This window comes from Pan troglodytes, chromosome 11, assembly GCF_028858775.2.
Source record: "Pan troglodytes isolate AG18354 chromosome 11, NHGRI_mPanTro3-v2.0_pri, whole genome shotgun sequence".
In the NCBI taxonomy this organism is placed as follows: domain Eukaryota; kingdom Metazoa; phylum Chordata; class Mammalia; order Primates; family Hominidae; genus Pan; species Pan troglodytes.
This window is the reverse complement of record NC_072409.2, coordinates 42,244,672-42,262,296: the sequence shown is the minus strand read 5'-3', so window position 1 is coordinate 42,262,296 and position 17,625 is coordinate 42,244,672. Positions and strand designations below refer to the sequence as shown.

Sequence of the window (17,625 nt, the reverse complement as noted above, 5' to 3'; positions counted from 1 at the left end):
ATAGCTTTGAGGGACTCATGCTATACATCTTTGTGCAGCTGACCCTCACCAAAGAACTTGAATGCTGAATGGTGCCTAAGACATCTCTTGATCCACAGCCTTTTTTTTTTTTTTTTGGAGACAGAGACTTTCTCTGTTGCCCAGGCTGGACTGCAGTGACACAATCTCGGCTCACTGCAACCTCTGCCTGCCTGGTTCAGGCGATTCTCCTGCCTCAGCCTCCTGAGTAGCTGGGATTACAGGTGCCTGCCACCATGCCCGGCTAATTTTTGTGTTTTTTAGTAGAGACAGGGTTTCACCATGTTGGACAGGACTGTCTCCAACTCCTGACCTCAGGTGATCTACCTCGGCCTCCCAAAGTGCTGGGATTACAGGCATGAGCCACCACGCCCAGCCAATCCACAGCCTTTTAATAGCAGATGCAGAACGTTAAGTTCAAGGAGGCTACATAACTTGTCCAATGCTGTCCAACTAATTAGTAGCTGTGCTGGGACCAGAATACAGATGAATTTGAGCTTTGATTTAACAAATATTTATTGAACAACAAAAGTCCAGAAAATCCAAGCCACATCCTCCGTCAGTTTTCCAGAGTGAGCTTTCCTCTATCTACAAAGCCTAAAATCAGAGGAAGATACTAATTTTTTTTAGAGTTGCCTTGGAATCCTGAATACGTTTCAGCTTCGTCGAGCTTAGTATGTTCCGACGTGTGACAAAACTGAAAGCAGAAATAGAATTCAGATACAAGGGAGAGTTGAATCCATTACTGTATTTTCTAGATGAAAAACAGAACAAGACAATTACAAGACCACGACATGGCCTCTCAACTAAGTGTGGTTCGATTTCAAAGAATCCTGCTTCTACAGTGGATGGGCACAATTCTCCTGAGTTGCCAAATTTCAAGTTACTACATGTTAATGCATTTCGCACATATATTGATCACATACCTTGACTACGGAGGTGATGTTACAATGGATGAGGCTCTGTAATAAATAATCACAACCACACATCAGCTGGATGATTAGAGAAATTCTCCTGGAAAGTAGTTGGTGCTAAAGAACCATGAAGTGGGCAAAAGTGCGTGTCTGAACGGTTTCATCACTCACCCTGCAAATTAGGCTCATAACTGCCTTCCAGCAAGCATGCACTAGCATCAAGAAACATCTGACTCCCATTCTGTCATTCTGTACCTACGTCATCTTGACTAGACATCAATTAAGAGTTTCCTGGAAAACTTGGAACTATATTCCTGGAGGAATATAAATACGGTTTTTCAAAGGGAGCTACTCCATTCTCAGCTGGAGGAAGAGGGGTTAGCCTATGTGAGTCCAGGAGAACAGAAAGACAAATGGTTATATAATATAAGGTAGAGGTTCTGGGCTATGGAGGGCAGGTAAAGAAACCACTAGAATCACCAAAGATAAAGAGAAAGGACAAGAGGACGGACACAGACACTAGCACAAACACAGACACACACAGGCAGAGGAGCAACCCTGGAACTTGCTTCTTAAAGAGACGTAGATTTGTGCCAGAAACAGAGTGTGGGAGACAGAGCCCACACAGGAGATGTGTGGTCCAGAGAGGAGTTCAGGAGTTTGGTGAGGATGTGCAGCAGCGCCCAAGCAGTCTGGCATTATCACCCAGTGCAGCAGACTCGGGGCTTACACAGGACGATGGGATACCTGCAGAAGTGGGGAATGGAAGCATGAGAGCCTGTTCAGATTGGTGTAGCCCTAATGACTCCAAAGGTCAGGGCCTAAGAAAGGGTCAACAAATTGTGCCTTCAAAAACTGTTAAATGCGGCCGGGCGCGGTGGTTCACGCCTGTCATCCCAGCACTTTGGGAGGCCGAGCCAGGTGGATTACCTGAGGTCAGGCGTTCAAGACCAGCCTGACCAACATAGTGAAACCCCGTCTCTACTAAAAATACAAAAATTAGCTGGGCGTGGTGGCAGGCGCCTGCAGTCCCAGCTACTCAGGAGGCTGAGGCAGGAGAATCGCTTGAACCCGGGAGGCAGAGGTTGCAGTGAGCCGAGATCATGTTACCGCACACCAGCCTGGGCGACAGAGGGAGACTCCATCTCAAAAAAAAAAAAAAAGAACTGTTAAATCCATTAAAAATGTACTCCCAACCAACAATGGCAGTCATGGGTTTGAGCCAAGTTTACTGAACTTACAATCCTGCCAGCCATAGAGTTTGTGTCATATACTTCCCTCGCACTGAAAGTTAAACAAATCTTAGTACCTGGGAAGACAGAGAAAGCCAAAGAGCTGGTCTTCTCCCATATATGTTCACAGCTGCAAATGTGTTAGGCAGAATTACCCTTTATAAAGTGGAGTGCAGCACCCCAGAAGCATAGGACAATGGACAGGTAAGTTTTGATGTGCAGAGAAGGAGGAAGATGTCCATATCCTAGAGATATCGTGAAAAGTGGTACTCTTGACTGTGGATCGAGTGCTAAGGTGAAGAGAAAAGGGGGCCTCAATACATACAGTCCAGGATTTCGGCCAGATGCATGCTTCCATCACGCCTTCCCAGGCCTGACTCATTACCCAGCCAGGGGACCCAGAACCTGGGTAAGAGGAATCTATACACAGAAGAGCACAAGTCTACCTGGATTTCATCCGGTGCGTTCAGGAAATGGCTTGGGAGAAGGTTTGGAAGCATTCCGACATTGTTGACTGGCAGAAAGAAGCAAAACAAAAATGTGTCAGAAGATCAGGTGGGAGATTTTCCCAAAGAACCATGTACAAAAAGATTGACATGTAAGGTTGTTCATCGCAGCATGATTTGATAACGGTGAGGAAACTGGGGGGAAGTTTTTGTCCAGTAATAGGAGACACCTTCAATGAATCATGGGGTTGTCATATGTTGGAATGCAGTGTAGTCATTAAAAACTATGGCTGGGCTGCTTACATGGGAGAACATGAATGATGTAAGTTTTTAAAAAATATATGACAAAACAGCACATACGTATAATTCCAGTTTTGAAAATATGTGTGTTTAGGATTAGAAAAATGTGCACCAAAATGCTACCTCAGAATATTGGGATTTTAAGAGATTCATATTTATTTTATTAGCCTGTCTATTCTTTCCAATTTTTCTGCAATGATATGCTGTACACTTTCATATGTAAAAATGTAATTATTTTTAAAATTCAGCAGAAGGTTTAGAAATCCAATTTGACTTTCTTCTATATATACCATAAACACTGCACTGTGCACGCGGCCATAAAGAATCTTGTCTATAAATCATTACAGAAATAAATATTATCTTGTTTTCTGAATAAGAAAGAGAGTCAATTCTCAACTAACTATACTATTACATGGATCAATCACAGCAATGTTTGTTTGCTAAACTAATTCCTTTAGGCCAATGTTTCTGGGATTCTTTTTCTGCCAAATGTCAACGTCAGTTCCATAAAAGAAAATTCATTTTAATATTAGAAAATATAGTTGGTCCGGCCGGGTGCAGTGGCTCACACCTGTAATCCCAACACTTTGGGAGGCCGAGGCAGGTGGATCACGAGGTCAGGAGTTTGAGACCAGCCTGGCCAATATGGTGAAACCCCATCTCTACTAAAAATACAAAAATTAGCTGGGCATGGTAGCGGGCGCCTGTAGTCCCAGCTGCTTGGGAGACTGAGGCAGGAGAATCACTTGAACCTGGCAGAAAGAGGCTGCAGTGAGCCGGGATCACACCACTGCACTCCAGCCTGGGCAACAGAGCGAGACTCCATCTCAAAAAAAAAAAGAAAAGAAAAGAAAATATAGTTGGGGGTTGAAATATGTACGTTTGATACATTCCAAACCAATATATAAATTTTTTTATTCAGTAATGCCTCTAGAAGAAGTGTGCTTTGATATTCAACTTAATGGGACAGCTTAAAATACAGTCATGGTTTGAGTATAAATCACCATGAAATAATCAAATGTCACTCATCAGTGTCAGGTTATTTCACTGATGTATGACAACAAGCTTTGCATTTTGCAATTTACTCACCTAAAATTCCAATTTCTAAGCCTGCAAGTTTTTCTTTAATATGCTCGTAGATGTCATCTTTTGTAAAATCTGCTTGTATAATCTTCACACTCCTCCCTGTAGTCCGCTCTACATGAGAGACAACAGTTTTTTTAATGAACAGGGATCCAAATGCCCCCTCGCCCATGAAGTTTCCCCCAGTGCTCCTGTATTACCTGAGCAGACATTGAAGAGGACAGCCCATTGCCCCAAATAAAAATGGGACATGGTTCTGGGTAAATGTTGGGAGGTGCTAAGATTGGTGAATGGTGGTTCCTACGTGTCTCTAAGAGTTACTGCAGGGACACGTATATGCATTAAGATAGATTTACTGCAGCGGTTCTCAAAGTGGAGTCCACAAACCACAGCATCAGGGTTACGGGGAAACTTGTCAGAAATGCAAATTCTCGGGCTCTACCCCAGACCTATTGCATCAGAAACTCTGTGGGTGGAGCCCAGCCAGCCACCTGCTTAACACACCTCCGAGGGACTCTGCTGCTTGCTCAAGTTCGAGACCCCGGACTGACAGCTGTAAAAGCAAGGTCTGACACTGCCTCTGCTCACAAGTGTCAAGTCTCCTCCACACAGACCCAGCAACTCTTTGTATTTGTCCAATGCTTTAGCATTCACAGAGCATTTACATACACAATGTCTTATGGTCATTGTCCCTACAACCTTCTAAAGTAGGCATTATGACTTTCATTTTCCAGAGGAGAAAATGAAGGCTCAGAGAAGCTAACTGACGTAGCCAAGACCATCCACTCTCTGGTCACTCCACGTTCAATGCGCTCCCCACTACTCTGTGTTAACTTGCCTTCTGCGGGAGTTTTCCGTCAGATGTGAAAGCTACAGAGTTTACCAGTGGCTTGGTGAGCTGCTTTGCTTTGGAGTGGGCCAAGCAATCTTGAGGCATAGTTTGGGGGTGGACAATGCTTTCAGTCCAAAGACACTACTTGCTTTTCAAAAGGATGATAAAAAGCACATTTCAGCATTGTGAGGCAAACACTGAAGAATGTCTCGGTCCTAGTCAAAGTTACTTCTGATATCCAGACACAGAACAAAAGCAGAATTCATGGGTTCAAGGGCACTGTGCTTCACAGTGTGACTGCACAGCCCACACCTCCCACACCCATCTCCTGTCCCAAATCTCCCCCAGGGAAACAAGGCTCACCCCTGACAGCCCACCATAGTCTTCACAAGTCTCCATAACTAAAGTCTCATCCCTTTGAGTTAAAGAGTTTGTTAATTATTAAATTGATAATTATTAAAATTCAAAGGTCCCAAAAGAAATATGATTATCATTATTAACAAAAGAACACTTCAGAGCAAATCATAATAATAAAACATTATGATATAAAAGTTGCCTCAGGGTTGTACAGTGTACAACCTCCACATCCTTACATGACGATCCTGGATCAAAACTGTTCATAAAATCTGACAAACACCAGTAAGCATTGTCCCTCATCCTCCTGCCAACAGCAGAGCACAGACATGGGGAAGGGAAGTCCCAAACACCGATCTTGCTTTTGAAGGGAGTGGCAGAAGCAACCAGGCAGCCTGCTGGCTCAAGGATATGCTGTACACTTTCATATGTAAAAATGTAATTATTTTTAAAATTCAGCAATTAGTTAATTCAGGAATTAGTTTAGCAAACAAACATTGCTGTGATTGATCCATGAAATAGTATAGTTAGTTGAGAATTGACTCTCTTTCTTATTCAGAAAACAGTGTATCATTGCACAAAAATTGAAAAGCCCGCTCAAGGTTGAGCAGGGCTGATGTAGCAATGAAGGCACCCACCCAAAGGAGAGAGCGGACCTATTTGTGCCTCAGTTAGTTCCTGCTTCCCCCAGCCCACAGAGCCAGTGTGCACTAAAGCTGACACCTTCTATCCCGCCCTCTGCTTTGTAACCGGGCTCCCCAGGAGAGCTGGTGCCCCAGGCTCTGAGAGCAGATGTGGGGATGCCAAGTACATCAACTGGCATGGTGGGAGCAGGCTTGGTTGGAGGGCTCCACACACATCTCCCTTATTTGGGGGGTCACTCACCGATCTCTGTGGCAATGGCCTCTAGTTTTTCCAGCGTCCGGCTAATAAGGACAACATTGAGTCCACGTTTTGCTAGCTGAGAGTGGGAGTGAAAAACCAAAAGAGACAAGGATGATGAGCAGACAGGGAGGGTTTGTGTTAAGGTGACTTGGTCCTGAGACTGTGCACATACTGGCAGGGTGACGTGGTTGCTTCACCTGGGTTTAAGTGTGCAGAATGTGACAAAGCTTTCTGGGCTAGGAACAACACAACCCCAATGGGCCAGGCTAACTAGTAGGGCCATCATGATAGGAGTTAACACTTATTGTGTGTTTATTGTGTGCCGGGAACTTTTCTAAGTGCTTTCCTTGTCCAGGCCCACAAACTGAAAGTGCTTCTCTGAAATTCATGGGCTCAGCTATGCATCAGAATTTAAAATACTGGGGACTTTATACTATATCTTATGTAGCAGGGGGTGGGGCAGCATCCCATAATAAAAGCAGTGTTTCTGCCCCAACATTTCTTTTTTTTTTTTTTTTTTTTTGCAATAGAGTCTTGCTCTGTTGCCCAGGCAGGAGTGCAATGGTGTAATCTCGGCCCACTGCAACCTCCACCTCCAGGGTTCAAGCAATTCTCCTGCCTCAGCCTCCCAAGTAGCTGGGATTACAGGCATGCGCCGCCAAGCCCGGCTAATTTTTGTATTTTTAGTGGAGACAGGGTTTCCCCGTGTTGGCCAGGCTGGTCTCCAACTCCTGACCGCATGTGATCCGTCCGCCTCAGCCTCCCAAAGTGCTGGGATTTCAGGCCTGAGCCACCATGCCCGGCCATCTGCCCCGACTTTTGAGCTGCTTCCTATGCACAAGTACATCCTTCTGTGGTTCACTCGACCTGAGACCTTTCTTCCTGTTTTCTGAGTCCCAACAGAAGAGAAAACGGGATGGGGAGCACAGGGTAGAGAGCTGGACGCGTCCCCTGAGATCAGCAGGGCGGCCCTGCAGAGTGGATAACGCCTGGACTCCAGAGGGCTGCGTGAAGGGGTGGGGAGCTGCGTGCTTCACACAGAGCAGTCAGAGAGATTCCGCGGGGGACACGTAAACGTGGAGCGCTGGGGGGTCACAGGCCGCTGGAGATGTGTCTGTACCTAAAACTGCTACCAGTGAGAAAAGTTAGAGTTTTTCCTGAAAGACGAAAGGAAAAACCAACATTCGTTTAAACAGAGACGGATGACATGTGAATTAGTGACAAAGGCCCCACTTTATTGAAATCTGTCTCTGTGGTTTCAGTCAAATGATTCATACTGTTATTTTCTTTAATTGTGGTAAAATACACATAACAAAATCTACCACCTTAACAAAAATGTGGAATACTTTACAAATTTCTGTGTCATCCTTGGGAACTCATGCTAATGCTCTCTGTATGGTTCCAATTTTAGTATATGTGTTGCAGAAACAAGCACTACACTGTTATTTTTAAAAGTTACGTATTATAGGCTGGGCACGGTGGCTCACACCTGTAATCTCAGCACTCTGGGAGGCCAAGGCAGGCAGACCACTTGAGGTCAGGAGTTCAAGACCAGCCTGGCCAACATGGTGAAACCCTGTCTCTACTAAAAACACAAAAAATAAAAAATAAAAATAAACAAATAAATAAATAAATAAATAACTGAGCGTGATGGCACACGCCTGTGATCCTAGCTACTTGGGAGGCTGAGGCAGGAGAATCGCTTGAACCCAGGAGGTGGAGGTTGCAGTGAGCTGAGATCGTGCCACTGTACTCCAGCCTGGGTGACAGAGCAAGACTCTGTCTCAAAAAAAAGAGTTACATATTATAGAAAACACATAAGAAGCTGAATTATGAATTGTGGTCTGTAATATATAGTCTCCAATAGCCAGCAATTCACTATGGCCCACGGTCTCAGAATCACCCAAGGAGAGGTCAAAAAAAAAAAAACACTGATTCCCACCAAACCGTCTGATATGGTTTGGATCTCATGTCAAATTGTAATCCCCAATGTTGGAGGTGGGGCCTGGTGGGAGGTGATTGGATCGTGGGGGCCATTTCTTATGGATTAACACCATCCCCCAGGTGCTGTCGTGGTAAGAGTGAGTCATCTCCGGATCTGGTGGTTTAGGAGTGTGTGGCACCTCCCCCTTCTCTTCCTGCTGCTCCAGGCATGAGAAGTGCTCGCTTCCACTTTGCCTTCCGCCATGTTTGTAAGTTTCCTGAGGCTTCCGAAGCCGAGCAAATGCCAGCATCATCCTTCCTGTACAAGCCTGCAGAACTGTGAGCCAATTAAACCTCTTTTCTTTATAAATTACCCAATCTCAGGTATTTCTTTATTGCAGTGCAAGAACGAAATAATACACCATCCCGATAAAAATCTCTGGGGTGGCAGCCTCAGGATTTTCATCTTTTTCTATTTGTATTTATTAAATTATACTATTATATGCACAAATACATCCTCATTGTAGAAGATTCCAACAATGTCAAGGAAACAAATGTCTCCAAGTCTGCCCCTGCCCATTTCCCCACCCACCCCTAGGCTCCCACCACCTTTAGTTTGTTGTTGAGTCTTCTCTAACTATCTCTACATTTACGGGCATATATAGGCACATATAGAAATAAAGGTTTGTTTTGTGGGTTTTATTCATTTTTATCCTATATAAATGACATTATAAGCAGTGTCCTGCAATATTCTTTTTAATTTAATGACGTATTTTATCTCTAAGAATCGTATCTATTTCCATAGCAGTCCACGAAGAACCACTTCATTCTTTTCTATTGCTCCATGGTATTCTAGAGTTGACCTTTGAATGAGCACTTAGGGTGTTTTCAAGTTTTCCTATTACCACTCTTGCTACAGTGCAAGCCCTTCTACATAGCTCTTAGTATATATGAGTAAACTAATTCCTATATACTGTATAGGATTATGTGGGACTACAGATGCGTGCCATCATGCCCGGCTAATTCTTTATTTTTTGTAGAAATGAAGTCTCACTATGTTGGCCAGGCTGGTCTTGAACTCCTGGGCTCAAATAATCTTCCCGCCTCGGCCTCCCAAAGTGCCAGGAATACAGGGGTGAGCCACCCCACCCGGCCCCTTTATTGCTATCCAATTATCTAATTATCAGTGGGGCTGAGCATCATTTGCTATGTTATGTGTGAATTACCAGTACATACCCCTTGCCCATTCTTCTATGGAGTAACTTATCATTTTCTTATCAATTTGTAGAAGTTGTATATATGCCAGCTATTGATTATTTGCCTGCCATGTACATAGCAAGTATTTTCTACTTTGTTTCTGGTGCCCTTGTCATACATTATATACTACTCGTAATATTATCAAATTTGTGAATGTTTTCTTTGTTTTATATGTTCTTTTTGATTTTCCTTACCTTCAAGGTAATTGTTTATTTCTGAGAATGGTATGAGGTTGAAATTATTCCACAATATGTTTTTCAAATTGGGTGCCTAATTGTCTCAACAACATTCTCCACTTTGTCCATTCATTCCTAATTTAAAATGTTGACTTAGTCATTTGCTCAATCCTCATGTGTGCCTGAGACTGTTTCTGGTCTATCAGTACTGTTCCACTGACCTATTTATCAATCTCCACGCCAGGGCCACTTCTGATTTAATCATAATCTTATATTAGCCTTTGATAACTTTCCAATATTTGCATATTTTTGGCCTCATTATCTTAGCTGACCCCTCCTATACAATGTTAAGGAAGCCCCTACCATTTATTATTCTCTTTCAAAATTTTATTTCATCTTGTTTAATCTTCCAAATAAATGAGAAAATTGTCTAGACAAGTATTGAGGTAGGGATATTTAGGGAAAAATTTATATCTTTGCAGGAATCAGTTGTCTTACCCATAAGTATATTATAGTATCCATTTTTTTTCAAATCTCATATAGTCTTCTAAACATTTAGAAGTTTTTTCATGTAAATCCTGGACATTTCTTGTTAGGTTTGTGTTAATTAGGATAACATTAGTTGCTGTAACAAATAACTCTGTAATTTCAGCAGTTTAACACAAAAGAAGTCTGTTTCTGTCTTATGTAGCAGACCCTATTTCACATTTGGGAACCCATTCAGGACCCAAAGCTGAGAGAGGGTTTGTCATCTTTACCGCCGGGTCTCTAAGATTGCCCTGGGCTTTGCCATCCAGCTAGTGCCAGGATTGAGAGACTCTGGAGAAGATATGCCCCTCTGTTAACCACCTTGATCAAGAAGTGACCTGCATCCTTTCTGCTTGCTTTCATTTGCAGAATGAGTCGCATGGCTTCACACAGATGTCAAGGAGCCTGGCAAGCTCCCTGCTGGGAGCCATTTACCAGCTGCAACTCCACCCTGCGGAAGAGAGAGTAGGCATCTGGGTGGACAATGAGTTGTTCCTGCCACCAGGATCTTATGTTTATTCACTGCCATGGTGACCTGAATTATTTTGGATAGAAGACACTTCAGGATTCAATAGGTAGGTTCAATTCCTGTCTCTGCCACTTATTTCCGTCAGCGCAAGTCAGTTGTTGTGGGGATCATAGAAGGGAATACATTCAAAAGTGTGTGGCGTGGCCGGGCACATTGGCTCATGCCTATAATCCCAGCACTTTGGGAGGCCGAGGTGGGTGGATCATGAGGTCAGGAGTTCGAGACCAGCCTGACCAACATGGTGAAAGCCTGTCTCTACTAAAAATATAAAAATTAGCCGGGCATGGTAGCGCATGCCTGTAGCCCCAGCTACTCAGGGGGCTGAGGCAGGAGAATTACTTGAACCCAGGAGGCTGAGCTTGCAGTGAGCCGAGATCACGCCATTGCACTCCAGCCTGGGCGACAGAACAAGACTCCGTCTCAAAAGAAAAAAAAAAAAAGTGTGTAGCGGAGAATCTGTCACATAAGAAGCCCTCAATTGTGTTACTTATTTTTCTATATATTCAATTTGTTATTAATTGTGAATGAGAGCTCTTTACGCAGCCACCTCGCAGAATTTTTTATTTGTTCTGATAGTCTGTTCATCAGTATTTGGTTTTCACCATAGACAATAGTATTCTCTACAAAGAGTACAGCCTTGTCCCTTTCTTTCTAATATTTGCATATTTTTGTCCTCATGATCTTGGCAGACACCTCCTATACAATGTTAAGCAGTTGCAGTAACAGCAAACATACTTGCCTTGCTCCCTACTGTCCTGAGAACACTTACAGTGTTTCTCAGGATGCAAGCATGAGCTTTCCTGTCACTTCTGGTAGATATTCTTTATCAATTTAAGAGCATTTACATCTGTTCCTTTTTTCTGAATTGCTTTTTTAATAAACTGCTGGATTCAGTTTGCAAATATTTAAATTGGATCATACTTCTCTGATGCTATCCTTGTCCCATTTTGGTATCCAAGTCATGCTAATCTGTCTAGATAATTTATAAAACATGTACGGGATCAACTTGTCCCAGGAGCTTCCCAGTTTTAAAACTGAAAGTCCCACATCTGAAATCACCTTTGCAAAAATTGTAACAGTGAGAAAATTATGGCAGTGAAAGAGATCTGATCTAACCAGCCCCTTGTCTTGCCCTTAAGCTTTCAAATTGTCCTTAATTATTCTTGGGTTTGGGCCAACCTAACTTTGGGAGAGACTTAGTTTATAATTTAAATTATAATAACCCGTTCCCAAAACTCAATCACCTTGGTAAAGCTAATGAAGGGCCATCCTGGTCAACATGGTGAAACGCCATCTCTACTTTAAAAAAATACAAAAATTAGCTGGGCATGGTGGCACATGCCTATAAGTCTCAGCTACTCAGGAGGCTGAGGCAAGAAAATCGCTTGAATCCAGGAAGTGGAGGTTGTAGTGAGCCAAGATCGCACCACTGTACTCCAGCCTGGCGACAGAGTGAGACTCTATCTCAATAAATAAATAAATAAACAATAAATTTAAAGGTGAAGAGAGTAGCAACTAAGAGGAATGTGTGAAAAGGATTTCTTTGGTTCTCTCTGCTGCCAAACTGTGACTCCCATCCCCCTCGGGTCGGGTGTGGAGGGAGCATTGCCCGCCTCTCACCTCACAGTAAAGGAGAGGGCTCGCAGTAGTCCCTTCCCATCTTGTTTCGGGTTTTATGTTCACTGTGCGCTCTTGTTTTTTATTCCCCCTCTCCTTTTTTGCCTGAATTAGTTCATATAGGATAGGTAATGCTGTGGCAACAAGTTAACCCTGAAATCTCAGCAGTTTAACACAACAAAAGTTTACTTCTTACTCATTATGCTCAAACTGTAGACTGATCTTTGACCCAGACCCCCCAAAAATCTAATGAGCAGGAGATTGTTGCTTCTCAGCTGCTTTGACGATGGAGCCTTCTGCTGCCAAGGGCTAGGACTGCTGCCAAGACTTGGTTCAGGCAGTAGAAATGTAAGTGTTTATTCACAATCTTGGCTCACTGCAACCTCAGCCTCCCAGGTTCAAGGGATTCTCCTGCCTCAGCCTCCTGAGTAGCTGGGACCATGGGCATGTGCCACCATGCCCGGCTAATTTTTGTATTTTTAGTGGAGACGGGGTTTCGCCGTGTTGCCAGGCTGGTCTCTAACTGCTGACCTCAGGTGATCCACCCGCCTTGGCCTCCCAAAGTGCTGGGATTACAGGCATGAGCCACTGCCCTTGGCCCAAAACTTCTATCTCAAAGCACAGAGACCTTGGGGGAAGCAAAGTTGGAGGCAGAGTGCTGGGTGGCAGGGCCTGAGGAGGCTGATGCAGGGTGGGGTGCATTCGCCAGGGCCAAGGTCCTGTAGAGCAGTGAGCGGCACCTCCATGGGGAGAACCCATAAAAGGGCCCCACAGGGAAACAGTCGGTATCAGTCACCAGACCCAGAGAGGGAGACACGCAGACCTGCCCGATGCCTCTTCTTTGTCCTCCCTCCTGTGCTCTCCCATCTCCCTACTCCTCAGACTTGGGCAGGTTCTGACATCTCAGTTAGCAATGACAGAATGGAGAACTGCTAGGCCAGGAAAGAGAGAAAACACCATGGCACTGTCTTCCGATGGCAGTGGTGTCCAAAGCAGGTCCTAGCTGTGGGGAGGGGAGATGTAACTTTCATCACAGGTTCAGCACTTGGACTACTGCAGGTGACTGGCACTGTAACTACGAAGTGAAACCATGTTTGCATCTGAAAGTGACCAAAGGACTTTGTTTCTCCTAGGAAGGATCAGTGAGGCAACAGGAGTGGCGGCAGAGAAAGAACCACTATGAAGTTTAAAGAGACACTTAGAAACAGAATGGTCATGAACAACGCCCAGTGAGTCCCATGAGACTGCTTATTGAAAACACTGGTTACACTATGTGTTTCTACCTCTGAAAAAGACATGCTAGTTTCCCACAGTGGTTGTAAACATGTCAATTGCTTTTTTTTTTTTTTTTTTTGTGAGATGGAGTCTTGCTGTGTCGCCCAGGCTAGAGTGCAGTGGCACAATCTCGGCTCACTGCAAACTCCGCCTCCCCAGGTTCAAGCAGTTCTCTGCCTCAGCCTCCCTAGTAGCTGGGATTACAGGTGCCCACTACCACGACTGGCTAATTTTTGTATTTTCAGTAGACACGGGGTTTCACGGGGTTTTGGCCAGGCTGGTCTTGAACTCCTGACCTTGTGATCCACCCTCCTCAGCCTCCCAAAGTGTTGGGATTACAGGTGTGAGCCACCACACCCAGCCAATTGCTTTTATTTTAATTTCTTTACACTTTCAAATAATTTGAAGTTATATTGTCAGGAATAGAATATGCCCAGTATTAATAATCTGAAATTTATTAATATGAATATTTTCCTTTTATTAGGTTGGTGCAAAAGCAATCGCGGTTTTTGCCATCAAAATAATGGCAAAAAGTGCGATTACTTTTTCACCAAGCTAATATTAGTTCTTGTCTTGAATTATATTTTGTCTGATACTAATATTGCTTCCATTCCTTTTCTTTTGTTTTGATTTTCTCAGTATATGTTTTTTCATTCCTTTATTTTCAACCTCTCTGAATCAACATTGGATTTTGAAGCCCCATCTGAGTATTTGCCATTTATCAGTAAGTGTAACTGTCATATTTATTGAGATTGCAGATTTGTTACACTAACTTCTGCTGTCTTATTTATGAGTTTCCCTTCACTATGCTTTCTTTGCCATTTGTCTCCCTTTTATGACTAGTAAGCAGGATAGGATGGGCAATACTGTAGTAACAAACTAGCCCCAAGTCTCAGTGACTTCATACAAGAGGCATTCATTCTTCCTCTTGCAGTGTCTTCTGTAGGTAATGCAACAGTCCAGGGCAGCCCCTCTCTGCAATGATGCAGATATCTAGACTTTCTTCCAGGGCTGAAACTAGGATGAGGCAAGTAAAGCACTCCAGATGCAAAATTTAAGGAGGTGCTCTTTCTCAGGTTCATGGTCACCTCGCAAGCCTCACCTTAGTCCTGGCCCTGTTTTTTCCATCTAGTGGCTGCACTCTTCAACACAAAGCCTACACTGGTTTGCCTCACATTGGGTAATTGAGCAACAAATTTGATTACAGTGTAGCAAAGACAAACTCATGTCTGCAGTTTTAAAATAAGCTACAAGAGTGGGGCACGGTGGCTCACGCCTGTAATCCCAGCACTTTGGGAGGCCGAAGCGGGTGGATCACGAGGTCAAGAGATTGAGACCATCCTGGCTAACACAGTGAAACCCCGTCTCTACTAAAAAAAAAAAAAAAAAAAAAAAATCAGAAAGTTAGCCAGGCGTGGTGGCGGGCGCCTGTAGTCCCAGCTACTCGGGAGGCTGAGGCAGGAGAATGGCATGAACCCAGGAGGCAGAGCTTGCAGTGAGCAGAGATTGTGCCACTGCACTCCAGCCTGGGCAACAGAGGGAGACTCCTGTCAAAAAAAATAAATAAAAAATAAAAATAAAAATAAGCTACAAGAACAAGAATAGTCATTTTCTGAGGTGGGGGGTATTGGGAAGATATTGCTCAAAGGATACAAAATTTCTTTTTTGTATCCTTTGATGGAAAGTAAGATAGGAAAAACAGTTCAAGGGATCTATTGTACACCATGTATACATGTTGTATTAACTATAGATATACAACATCTATAGTTAATAACAATGTTTCATATTCTTTAAAATTGATGAGAACAGGTTTTAAGTGATCTCAGCACAAAAAATAAGTATGTAAAGTAATTTATATGTTAATTAGCTCAATTGAGCCATTTTACAATGTATATATATTTTAAATGTCATTTTGTACCCAATAATTTATACAACTTTTATTTGCCATTTAAAAATTAATTAATTTAAATAAGTAAAAGAATAGCCATTTTTTGCAAACTGCATATAAAAAGACTAGTTCTACCTATGGATTAGTAAAACACTGAAATAAAAAATGCACACAAAACAGTAAACATTTTCTAAAAATACCTACAAACAAAAAGATGCATATCAAACATATTAGGAAGGTTGCACATGGGAAGACGGGGAATAGAAATGGGGGGTGGGAATGAAAGAAAATAAATGAGAGAGGGACTTTGTATGGATCGATGATAATAACTCAATCCTCTATGTCTTTGACAAAGAAGGAGAAGGAAGAGGAAGAAAAAAAAAGTGGGATAAAGGATCAGAAAGGGAGGAAAATAGAAGAAATTAGAGTATGACTCCAGGGTAGACCTGTTTTATTGTTGCTGGGTTGGTTGGTTGGTTTGTTTGTTGTATTTTTAGTAGAGATGGGGTTTCACCATGTTGGCCAGGCTGGTCTTGAACTCCTAGCCTCAAGTGATCAACCCGCCTCGGCCTCCCAGAGTGCTAGGATTATAGGTGTGAGCCACCACGTCCAGCCCCCACACTGCGTCTGGCCTCTGTGGTAGACCTATATTTTGATGGAAGTAGTATATATGTCATTTGCTACTTATTAAGTAAAGTATACTAATTCTAACTTTTACAATAGCCATGATAGAAAATTTAAGTTTCTTGTCTATAAAAGCTTACTTTACAGCAGCCTTTAGCTATTCTAGTTTATATTTTAGCTAAGGCTACCTTTAGCTTTATCAATTAATAAGACCAGAATCGCATATATTCTGACAAAATAGTTTTATGTTTTTATGTTAAATTGTTAAAGAAAACTTTATTCCAAACTTCAAAAAAAGCAAGCTGATGATTGCTTGAGTTTTTAAAAATTAATATCACCCTAGAATATTTTCTAATAAGACTGCTTGACCTCATCTGACACCCTTAGGCAGGTAACTTTGCTGTTACCAAATCTTTGTTTAACAATTCTCAGCCAGTGAAGGTGCAGACAGCTCACGGCCAGTAAGGTTGGAAACAGAGGAGTTGTTGGGACATTATAGCTTGACAGAGAAGCTGACCTCCAGGTGACATGGTCAATAGCCCTTAGAAAGTCAGCCCACTGGGTACCTAACTCAGCAATATTATTTTGCATTTCTTTTTAGACTAACTATATAAATCCCTATTGCTTAAATGCTGTTCACTCAGATCTTTTGTCTTCTTGCTTAGATCCTTTGTTACTAAGTCAATATAAAACTTTAACAACTGCTAACATATGTCTTTGAGAGTTGTGCTCTTACAACACTGAATGTGTAATGTTGTTTGATCCTTTGAGTTATTTGGCTAAATGGCCACAACAGTTATACTATAATCCTAATGTCTATAAGATTTCAGAAATAATGTAATAAACATACTACCGTGCTCTACTAAAGACAATATCAAAAGAAGTTTTAAGATCTAGCTTTATGATATTTTCAAGAGATAGCCTAAAAGAGAAAGTTAAAGTGAAAAGAAGAGAGACATATATATGATATTTATTCATATCAACTAAAATAGGTATTAAAGCAAATAAGTATTACTAGAAATAAAAACGAGTTAAAAGGCTAAATTTATCAGGAAGTTATAGCAATTGTAATCCTGGATTGCTTAATAAAATAGCTTTACATAAAACTACAAAGGGAATTGAAAAATACCCATCAGAGTGGGAGATTTCATTTTACCTTTTCAGTAATTGTTGGGTGAAACACACAAACATTTGGCAGAGATACAAATTATGTACACCACATAAATAACGCATCTGATCTAAGGGCCATGTCTAAACACAGAATAGGGGCAGATGATGTTCCTTTGAAAGTTGGCTCTTTGAAAACACTGATAATACTGACAAATCTCCAGCAGAATTGATCAAGGAAAAGAAGAGGGCACACGAATAAGCAGCACACAATATGAGGAATTTTAAGTGAGCATAATTAGAGATACAGGCAAGATTTAAAATATAGAAAAAGGGTTAAGAGAGGAGAGTGAGCACACACAGTTAATTTTGCTGCCTATTGAAATCGTTTTAAACCATAGGAAATTTCTACTTTTAGCGTTTAGTTTTTTCCTAGGAAAACATAAACCCATGGGGAAGATGACAACAAGAGACAAGAGGAATCCCAAATTGTTTTTGGAGACAGTCTCACTCTGTTACCCAGGCTGTAGTGCAGTGGTGTGACCTAGGCTCACCACAGCCTTGACCTCCTGGGCTTAAGTGATCCTCCCACCTCAGCCTCCTGAGTAGCTGAAACTACAGGCATGCACCACCATTC

At 42.4% G+C, this 17,625-nt stretch overlaps 1 protein-coding gene and 1 non-coding gene across 2 annotated transcripts in view; both read right to left on the bottom strand.

The window, feature by feature from the left end:
- The window catches only part of HSD17B3 (hydroxysteroid 17-beta dehydrogenase 3), a 72,755-nt gene that overhangs the window by 13,483 nt on the left and 41,647 nt on the right, over window positions 1-17,625 (bottom strand). Inside the window, exons 3-6 of the mRNA XM_024345777.3 lie at window positions 6,065-6,140; window positions 4,000-4,107; window positions 2,611-2,678; window positions 945-980 (exon numbers count right to left, since the gene is read on the bottom strand). Coding sequence (XP_024201545.1) covers window positions 945-980; window positions 2,611-2,678; window positions 4,000-4,107; window positions 6,065-6,140 — 288 coding nt within the window. The remainder of the gene's footprint in view (window positions 1-944; window positions 981-2,610; window positions 2,679-3,999; window positions 4,108-6,064; window positions 6,141-17,625) is intronic.
- Window positions 7,396-7,499, bottom strand: LOC112204535 (U6 spliceosomal RNA). Its single transcript, XR_002938167.1, has one exon. It is a non-coding gene; the product is annotated as a U6 spliceosomal RNA (small nuclear RNA).